This window comes from Natrix helvetica (assembly GCF_964273705.1).
Source record: "Natrix helvetica genome assembly, chromosome: Z".
Taxonomy (NCBI): Eukaryota; Metazoa; Chordata; class Lepidosauria; order Squamata; family Natricidae; genus Natrix; species Natrix helvetica.
The window spans coordinates 121,249,266-121,260,150 of NC_138554.1; the positions used below are offsets into that span (position 1 = coordinate 121,249,266).

At 38.2% G+C, this 10,885-nt stretch overlaps 1 protein-coding gene across 9 annotated transcripts in view; it reads left to right on the plus strand.

Annotated features, from left to right (window-relative positions):
• The window catches only part of SVIL (supervillin), a 174,945-nt gene extending 170,179 nt beyond the window's left edge, over positions 1-4,766 (plus strand). For all 9 annotated transcript variants that reach the window (XM_081932203.1, XM_081932197.1, XM_081932199.1 and 6 more), the window contains 3 exons: positions 316-437; positions 2,521-2,676; positions 2,766-4,766. In XM_081932203.1, coding sequence (XP_081788329.1) covers positions 316-437; positions 2,521-2,676; positions 2,766-2,852 — 365 coding nt within the window. In that variant the 3' untranslated portion in view covers positions 2,853-4,766. The remainder of the gene's footprint in view (positions 1-315; positions 438-2,520; positions 2,677-2,765) is intronic.
• Positions 4,767-10,885: the final 6,119 nt, after the last annotated feature.

Here is a 10,885-nt window from a genome sequence, read left to right on the forward strand (position 1 = left end):
TGGTTTCAGTCTCTTTAGTGTTATATATTATATATATTTATATATATATATATATATATATATATATATATATATATATATATATATATATATATATATATATATATATATATATATATATATATATATATATATATATATATATATATATATATATATATATATATATATATATATATAAAATCATTATGTTTGAAATGTCTACTGCAATATAAAGGGTTTGGTGTTGGGTTTGCTCATAAATAATTCAGAATAGTAAAGGGAATATAAGCAATAATTTATTTTGTAAGTAACACTTTTTTTCTTAATGTATAGGAAAGAACGTGAAGAATCTTCCTAAATCTTACCTAATCCATGCTGGTCTTGAGCCTTTGACATTTACTAATATGTTTCCCAGCTGGGAACACAGAGATGACGTTGCTGAAATCACCGAAATGGTAAATGAACTTTTCTCTTCAGCTTTCTCAGTTTTCTATCTGCATTTGGACACGCTGGAGCTTCATGGTAGGAGGCACAAAAATCCAGGGGGTTAACCAGGATAAAGTGCTTGGAGCTTCTCAGGGCAGTGAGTTTAAAACAATAAGGAGGGGGTGGATCCTAACTGAGTTTTTATTACCTATTCATTAATTTTCCAAGGCTCAAGGAAATATACTAGTGCTAAAACAACAGTAAACTCAAGACTGTTAGATAAAGGGCCAGGAGCTACTCCTTATCTTTCTCAGGAAATGGATTTCTTGTTTGTGGAAAGCTGGAATTTGTGATGGTTGCACCTTTTCCTTTGTAATATAATGGACCGCTTTATTTAGAAATATGTAAGCTGCAATAAAATTTTAAGGTAACAATGGGAGAATATTAATTCGTAAATAAAGTATGAAACTTAAGACTGAGCCAATTAAAGAGAATATGATACCACAGATCTTTTTACAGAATCATAAAATGTAAAGATTCTTAGAGACCAACCCAAACAACTCTCTGCCCAGGTCACCCCACCCCACCCCCCACTATTAGTGCATCCGTGGCAGATGGCCTTCCAAGGTTTCTTTAAACATCTTCAGAAAAAGGATGTCCTCCCTTTTCAAAGCCATCTGTCAGACAGCTATTACAGTAGAAAATTCTGTTTGTTCAATCAAAATCTGCCTCCTTGCAATATAGTTCCAGCTGTTCTTTTCCTATATTCTGGAATAATTAAACAAGCCAGGTGTTATTTTCTATATGGGACCCCTTCAAATGCTTGAAGACAGCTATCGTATGGTGTCTTCCCACAAATCTGTTTTTTCCAGATTAAACATAGCCAGTGCCTCCAAATGTTCTCTCTGTTTTTCCTCTGGTATCATATTTCTTTCTGGTAGTTCAGTTTGTCAAGGCCCATCCTAAAATGTGGTGCTAGAACTAGGATACAACATTTTAGATGTGGTCTGACCAATGCCGAATAGAAAGAAACTTTTCTTTTGATCCTGTCATAAAACCTTGATATATACAGTGTAGGATTTCATTGCTTTTTTTCCCACCTCCATAACAGTGTTGGCTCTTGCTCAGGTTATATAGCACCAAGACTCTCTGATCCTTTTGCTGATCAGTATGGCTCCCCGGTCTTATCTTTATGTGTCTAGTTTTTCTGATCCAAATACAAGACTATGAATTTGTTTCTATTGAAATTCACATTGCTATTTTCTGCTTATTGTACAGTATATCTGTAATGTTCTCAGTCTTTTGAAAATTTGATAAATATTTCTTCTAATTTGCCAATCTTAAGCATTTATAAACATGTTGAGTAGGATAGGAAGCAGAATGGAGCCCTATAACTTGGACTAGAAAACTTCCAAGGTCCCTTCCAACTCTGCTATTCTATTCTATTCTATTCACCTCATACATCCCTGCGACCAATCCGCTCTCACAGAGAGGGACTCCTCCAGGTGCCGTCTACTAAGCAGTGTCAACGGGCGGCGCCCAGGAGTAGAGCCTTCTCTGTGATGGGCCCAACCCTCTGGAATGACCTCCCCCCCGATATTAGAACTACCACCGACCTCCGCTCCTTCCGACAGAAGCTTAAGACCCACCTGTTCCAATTAGCTGGCTTAACTGATTTATAGTCCCATTTAACCTCCTGGCAAACATCTTATTGGGTAGTTTTTAAGGGTATTTTAATGTTTATTTGTATTTTAATTTAAATATTGTACAGTCCACATCCTACCTCCTCCGTTTACCTATTTGGATATTTAAGTATACCCATATTTTGTATTTATACTGTTTTAATATGACTGTACACCACCCCGAGTCCTGTTTAGGAAAGGGTGCGGTTTATAAATTAAAGTTTATTTATTTATTTATTTATTAAGTAAACAAATAATCAAATAAACAAACAAATGTGATTTCTCTGTAGAGATTACTTGGCTGAGTTGGAGGTGATAACCCCACAGATTTGCTTCCCTGAAGAATTCAAACTCCGTGTAAAACTGTTTGGTTCAGATTATTTTTATTTATTTGGGTTATTTTGTTCTGTGATCTCTGGTTCTTCCTCAGGATGCCGAAGCTTCTAATCAGATCATCCTGGTAGAAGATGTGCTGGCCAAGCTGTGCCAAAAGTTTTATCCACTTGCTGATCTCTTAGCAAGGCCTCTTCCTGAGGGAGTGGACCCACTTAATCTTGAAATCTACCTTTCGACTGAGGACTTTGAGGTAAACTAGAAGAAGTAACTGACTGTTTTGTATTCCTTTTGTATGTTTGTCTACATTTTTAAAAAGTCTTTCCTTCTAATCATGTCCAGGCTGCATTACAGTTAACTAGAGAAGAATACAACGCACTGCCTTCCTGGAAGCAGGTGAACCTCAAAAAGGCAAAAGGGCTTTTCTGAAAGTGCCAGAATTGTAATAATGGGCTGGAGCCGGAGTGGAACGTGACCCCTTGCACCTCTTGGCCAACGTAGCATGCCCATTTTCACCCTCAAAAGCAAGATTCTGTCTGAACTTACTAGGTTCTATTATATGTTCTGAAGTCATATCATAATGTAAATGTGCGAGAAGCATCTTTGGAAGACGTTTTGTGGGCAACAACTCCAAAGTACAGGCCGTGTTTAGAAATTATTTTCTTTGTACTCTGTGCAGGAACTTTTCTGGTAGCCGATGCTTTGGGTTTTGAAAATGCTCTTTTTGTAAAGTTTTATTTTGTTTAAGCTGTGGATTTTCAACAGGATTTGTATTTATGTAAACGCATAGGAAAAGGATGTATTTAACAATGCAGTTTGTATTATTCATTTTCAACATTTTTGTAAAGAAAGTTCCAGGAAAGTAGCTAGACTTATTATTTTATGTTAGACTATGGTTGATTTTAAAACCTTACTTTCTCTCTCTCTCTCCCTCCCTCTCTCTCTGAATGTTTTTAAATGCAAAAGTATTGTTCTCAGAGCTGTTTTCAGCTGCTAAACTGAACAAAGAATTATCATATGCATTTCCAGAGAATCTCACTGAATCCAAATTTATATCCCAAAAATGTATAGTGCCTTGTTTTTTGTTGTTGTTTGTGTACAGTTTATATACCAGAATATTGGCCTGCTTTTTAAAATGACTCAGAACATACTCTACTTTTATAATAGTAGAAACTAAATAAAAAAAATACCCTCAGTTTGTAATAATGTGGCAAACATAAATCTTCTTTTGTGATAAAGGCTTAAAGCAAGGTTTCAGAATAAATTTGTAGCAATGGATTGCCTCCTTATTCTCTCCTTTGCCATCTAAAGTAGATAACTGGATGGAGCATCTTGCTTTAGGAATTACTGTGGAAAAATGTTTGCATTGAGAGCAAATGAGTAACATGCCTTTAAGAAAATAAATAAATCCATAGACTCTTTTCATCCTGTTTTCATGACTAAAACTGTTCTGTGCAGGCAATAAAGATTTCTGATTGTATATTTTAAAATGTCGTAAGGTAGGTGCTGATCTATACATAAAAGCTGGCCACCTATATTGCAGATTCCCCTGTATATTAAACGCTGTCTAATTAAATCAAAATGATGTCCCATTACAACTAACAGCTTTCATCTCGTGGGAGTTGAAGTCCAATAAGATCATGCTAATAGAATAATGTCTTGGCCATTAAATCATCTCCTTCAGAGTCAATCTTTGTTGTGTCTTTTGGCACTAACAGTACCACAACTGTGTGACACATAGAGTCAGGTAACTTTCTGTTTGTTATTTGTAGGGAAAAGGAGGCTAAGGAACAAGTATCTTTTTAGAAAGTAGCTTTCAAGGAGCAGATAAACATTACTTTCTGGGAATGGTTTAAAATAGCATTGCAATGGAGTATATATGAAATATAACGTTTAGTACTCCAGACTTAGAATATGTGTGATTAACCCTAAATCTCATTAATTTTGATGATCCATAAGCATGATATATGTCTGGATTCAACTTAGACTCTTGTGTCAACTTTTCCTTATATGTAAAGCTGTAAGCGTAATTTATTGTGTGTTCAGTAAATGGTGGCTACATAAATCTAATTTGAAGTTCAGATTCAGTCCATGAAACATCTGGCTAAATCTTGATTCTGGCAAGCTTCTGTGCAGTGTCAAACTTGCAAAGGGATTATTTCATTATGAGAAATTAATGAACCCCTATTTCTGTGGCATTAAATTTAGTATTGATTTGAACAAAGGATGTTTGACAATGTTTGTATACTCTGTAAGCCTGTAATGTTTATTCTTATACACAGGATGTTTCTCTCCTTTTTCTCTGCAAAATCACAAATAAAGTATTCAATTTTTAGCTTTTAATTTCAGGAAAATATTCAATAGACTATGATAACTGGGGTGTGTGGGGGAAATCACATAAGTGACATGTTTAAGTCTTCAGATATTGTTCTTAGCCTGACTAAACCAACTGCAGGCAAAACCTATTGAATTGCCTTGCCAAATAAATTTGCACTAATTTTACAAACACAAACTTTAAAAATGTCTGATATCAAGTACTGTCTAAAAATACTATCAAATATTAACCTTAAAGGGGAACAGCTAGAAGTTATATATCTATATGTTTGAGATCTGTGTTTAGGACATTTATCCTGAGTTGCTTGCACTTTTCGTCAGAATTATTTGCTAGAAAAAGCTTGATATATGTCACTGATTAGAATATTCTGTTAGAAAAAAATCACGCCAAGTTCTACAATTCAGTCATTACGGCCCTACAGCTTCAAATTTCTACTAGCTTTTGTATTTCATAGTAATAAACCTTTAATTCATCTGTAGTGCTAGCAGTAAAGAAGGAGTTCTTGGTTATTTTCTTGCAGATGTTTCACTATTCAAACTAGATAACATCATTGGAACTGATTATGTTACCTATTTTGGGTAGCCAAGTAAACAGCCAAACTCAAGGCATACCAAGGACCCTTCATTTCAACCTGAGTGCAAATATATTAAGTCTTGAAAGTGAGTTACTAGAAGGCACACAGAGATTGTTAGGGTCTTGCGGTTAGTTTGGCAGTTCAACCATTTTCCTGTTCTGCCAGATACAGCTCTTTCCCTTCTCCTAATCTATTCCTCCCTAATGTGGCATTTCCCTTCTCAATATTTTCAACTAGCAGTTCTGAGGATCGTCCAGCAACACATCTGGAGAGATGGACACACAACAACTCCTTTTGAATTTACAATAAAATTCAGATTTGTTATTTGTGTAAACATAACCTGCTAAAGGAGGTTTTGCAAAGCAAAATTGAAAGTGATCAAGTTTGTTTCATCAAATTCATACAAATATTTGCTTCCCCTCTTAAGGGAATGCCTTTACTATTGAGAGCTGTGACTTTCACATAGTTGATTGTAATTTGGAAGATTGATTGTGGAAGAGAGGGTACATCTGGTTTGTATCACCAAGACATCATCCATGTGTCAGGATTGCATCAGCCAAGATCTTAGAGCAGGGAAGGATAGGGATAGTGAATTGGAACTGCAGAGAAGAGATCCTGCTTGTGTGCTTGAGCTAAGGGACAATTTGGGTGTGTTGAAGTCCATTAACCCTATTAATCCAGATTCCATCACATGCATGCGTGCCAGCCAGCTGCTCTTCCAGGTTCGCATGAACACCAGGTGGCTGAACACATGTGCAATGGAACCTGGAAGAGCAGCTGGCAATGGCATGCATGCCCACAGAGAGCTTTCTGCATGCCACCTCAGGCAGGCTTGCCATAGGTTTGCCATCACGGTCATGTCATAAGTGAGGTTCCAGCCCTTTCAGAAAAACTTTGAAGACAGAACTGATCATTCATTGTCTGCAGTTGAAAAGCGGTATTACACAATATATTTTTCATTATTTGGCTTATGCTTCAATGCTATTCTTTGTACATTCCCAACCTTAATACTGTAGGCAGGAACATAATCTGCTTAGAATTGCTTAGCTTGGAACAACATAGTAATAAATAAAAATGATATAATCCATACACTACTCTTATTCAAATGATGTCGTCCTTCTGAAGTCATGTTCACTGGAAATGTCAAGAAAAAGGCTATTTAGCTTCTAGGTTAGTGTTTATCAACCTTGGAAACTTTAAGAGGTGTGGATTTCTTGGGGTGCCCTGGAGAATTTTGAGAGTTAAAGTTTCTTAAAGTTCAAGGTTGAAAAAGACTTCTAAGTGAGCAGTAAGTGAACTCAAATGCATATAACGCAAGACATACATATAATATCTGTACATACAACCCTGGTACATAGATAAGTCAATAGGTACAGACTTATGCAAAGATGTTTCTCTTGGGAAAAAAAATTGCAGTGAACATCTTCAAGAGAAAGACATTATTTGCAAAAATGCCAGCAAGAGCAGGCTCCTGTGATCAGCTGTTCACATTTCATAATGCCTGAGCAATGTTTCTGTCCTTTTCAGAATCAAGATACTAGGACCCAATATCATTAAAATAAATGGGGCAGTAAAGAGAGCAGTGAGGCAGATCTTGATGTCTGAACTGGCAGCTGGATTGTGCCAGCAGGATTTGATATTAATCTAACATCAATCAATACCATCTGTATAGTTTGAAATCTTTGAAAGCCAAGCACAATTAATTTGAAATTATATTGTCTGGGTGACATGCTCCCTTGCGATTGTACAGCTTTTAGTATGGAATGAATTCAGAGTGTGTGACAGCTGCCTGTCAGCCCTAGAATCACCGACTCATAAATGTGGCTGCATGGTATCTCATAATGATTCAACGGAGGCATATCCATGACTGAAAGAGGATATGTTTACAAGAGACTTAACAAGTGCTTTATTCCCATGTTTCCTCATACTTCAACTTTCCAAAACCCTGGCTAAATGGAAGCTTGCTATTGCTCAGAAAGATGCTCCCTTTTTGTCCCTTTTAGATCAGTATTGATGCTTGGCAACTACCTGGGCAGGTCTCTTTAGTTTTCTCAGCAGGATTTCCATAGTTCTTCGCTTTTGCCTTCTTCCTAAGGCGGAGAGAAAGTGACTGTCTCAAAATCCTACAGCTGCTGGCTTTGTGCCTTAAGGCAGAACTAGAACTCACAGTCTTCCAGTTTCTAGCCTGGTGCCTTAAAGACTACATCAAGAAGATGCATTTGGTGGCTCTCAAGAAGATGCATTTAGTGAAAAGTGCTGTGAATCCATTTCCTTATTCAAGACGGGGCAAGCTCTACTTGGAAAATGGGTGTTTAAATTTCTGGTGAAAGAGTCATTTTAAGTTATATATGATTTACGGAGCCAATTTTAGTGTTCTAATCCTAAAATTCAGCTTCATGTGGTAATCTGAAATTAAATCTTAGTCTTGTAGGAAGCACCACCTCCCCAAAAGAATGAAATATTTTTGGAAATATTAAAAAGTCAGGATAAAATATTTCCACTAAAGGAGAAATTAAAAAATCTTAAAGGAAGCAGAATTCATCCTCAGTTTCCCAAGCAGAAACTGAGGAGGCCAGCTTTTAGAAATGCATATTTGGTAATCCATTCAGAAAGACTGAGTCCAGACAGAAACTCAGATAAGTAACAAGCAAAAGGTTGACAAAATTAACTGAAACACTTAAGATTTGCATTTCCCCTTTTGTCTATAGAACCAGCTACGACACCATAGGAATCTGACAATAGTCAACAGAATATTAAAGGACATGCTCTTGCACAGGAACAGGAAGCTCTAATACAGAGCCCCAAAGAAGATATAAAACCCACCTACTGTCAGCTCCGCTTTGTCAGCTGCCAGAATCAGATGTGGTTGGTGGTTCTGTTTCATCAATAAAGAGAACTAATCAGCCTCCAGCCTCCATTTTGTTTCCAGAGCCTTTTTCTCCTGGGTTGGAACTGAACCAGATGGATTTCTCTTCCAACAGTCTGGCAAAGTTTTTTTTTTAAATTGATTGATCAGAAGACAAGTTGTATCACCAAATCTTCTGAATAATAATACTTTAAAATAAATTCTGTTGCCTGGTTAATGCAATCTGCATCACTATGCCAAGGGATCGGCTCATTAAAATCAAAGCTAGACCCTTTTATTGTTTACACATTTTTCTGCTAGATTCTGGAGCAGAAAATTCCGTTTTCACTTGTCTTGAGCACAGAGGTGTCAAAAGATTGCAGGCAAAAAGTCAAAGATCATAGAGGAGGCTTATGCACAGCTATGACGGTGCTGCTACAGCTCTGGTTTTTATATGCATTGCATTTTTTTAAAAACCATGCTCTGCAGACATCCCTGCTTGATCCTTTTCCAAAACTCTAATGTTTAATTAGGGCTACATTTTTCTTTCTTGTAGTACCATCAAAACCTGGACATTCTGTCCAATTCTCAACTGAGAGAAGGCGCATGAAATAAACAAAACGGAGAAAAAAATCAGTTAAGGTTTAAATACCATTATCAAACAACCTGAAAAATGAAAGTATTAAATGGCATCACTTTTTAGAATGCAGGAAGTTCTCACCAGCCATAATAGAGACTGGCAACTGTCGATGCGGCCTCCATCAGTAACCAAGAAAGAAACCACTCAAGTCCACTTTTCAGAATTAAGAGCACTTTTACTGGTTATGAGTAGATAGCAGCTAGCAAAGCAAGATCTGAGGCAAAAGCGCGCGCAATCATAGATATCAATATGCAACCCAGCTCCCTCCCCCTAGTGATCCCAACCCCCAGTCCAATCCCCACACCCCACAGGTGTCATGTGGGCTGCACTTTCAAAACCCATCATCAGGATGGTATGCCGGACGGTTGGCTCTGGCGGCAATTCCATATCTGCAGCATGCGCAGTGGATGGTGAGAAAACGACTCCCTTCTTCATTCACTCCTGTGCTCAAGCTTCCCCTCCCAAATACCATGTATCTCCCCCACCCTCCCCGTTTCAATGGCAGCCGAAAGCAAGCAGCAAAGCAGAGGCCGACAGCAACTTTGTCAATTGCTAAGTGAAAGGGAGAAAGTCAGATAATTAATTATACCTGCTCTATTTATTGTATTCATTTTTGTATGTTGGGCTAGAAATTACATTAAAATGATTCAGCCTTACTGCATGTGAAAAATTGTACTTTATTAGAGTACGCTGCAAAAGTTACTCTGACATAAACTACAGAAATTACATCTGTAGGGATAACCCTAATTTGATTAAAATCCTACAAACTGCTAGATATTAGGAAAGAGGATTATATTTTGTTCACACATTAAAATTATGCCTTTCTCTACACAAAAATCTCCTACCCCAATATGTTGAACGTCATCCTAAGCACTTCCAAATGCCATTTGAACGGGTAGAAGTCCTGTGAAGAAGAGAAGTAGGAGCAAAGTGCTAGAGTTCCTGTAAAGTAAAGAGGGAGTGAAGTGCTCTCTCTTCTGCTTGCAAGAATGAAACCTTCCCTAGGGGAGTGTGGTATGGAAAGAACTGAAGTTGAAGCACTAATGTCAGATTAAAGGCTTCTTTGTTCCCTTTCTCATTCTGCAGAATAGGTCTCCAGGTCCTTTCCAACTCTGTTACGCTGCTATTTTGTTTATTCTTTTACTTTGCTTTTTTTCTGTTCTGTTTTGTTATTCCATTATTCTGATTCTAGCCTGAAAAAACTCCAGACTATGAAGTCCCCCCTCTCCCTCCCTCTCCTTCCCCTCCCCCTCTCCTTCCCTCTCTCCCCCTCCCCTCTCCCTCCTTCTTTCTCCCCTCTCCCCCTCTCCTCCTCCCCTTCTCCTCCTCCCCCTCTCCCTGTCTCTCTCTCCCCCTCCCTCCCTCTCTCTCCATCCCCCTCTCCCTCTCCCGCTATGCCTGTCTTTCTCCCCCTCTGCCTCTCCCTCCCTCTCCCTCTCTCTGCCCCTCTTTCCCCCATCCCTCACTCTCCCCCTCCCCCTCTTCCCCCCTCCTCTCCCCCCTCTCTCTGTGTTGGGATGGGATTAACTGTAAGTAGTTTACTGCTATCTTTCTTGAGTTTTATCTGCTAAGTGATTTTAATTTAATCTGTATGGGAAAGAGGGAAAATGCCACGTCATACAGTTTCCAGGATTATGGATCTAAATTAAACTTACATTTCAAGGCCTCATTGCTGTCACATACCTAGCCAGAAATATAGCCTCTTTTGCAGGTCCTCAGTGCCTGCCAGCAACCCTGTCAGTCTAGGCAGCGCCTACCAGCTTAGCTTCAGGAAGGTACTCTGGGCTACCAGCCAGGGAATTGTGGCTGTTAAATCTGCTTCTCCTTAGGGTATAATTTAACTGTTTCATTCCTGCCAAATTTCTGTAATAAAATAGGGTCTGTACTTGGTGTTTCACTCCCATCTGTCTGCAGGGCTGTAAGTCTGAGTCAAAACATTTCTTTTCCCTTCTTTTCTTTTTCCTTTTAACACAGATTCTGACGGAATTGAGATGTGGACACCACCATTAGTACTATTTTAGCTTAGGCTCATTAATAACCCAATGCCTGGCCTCACTGTTATGTTCCT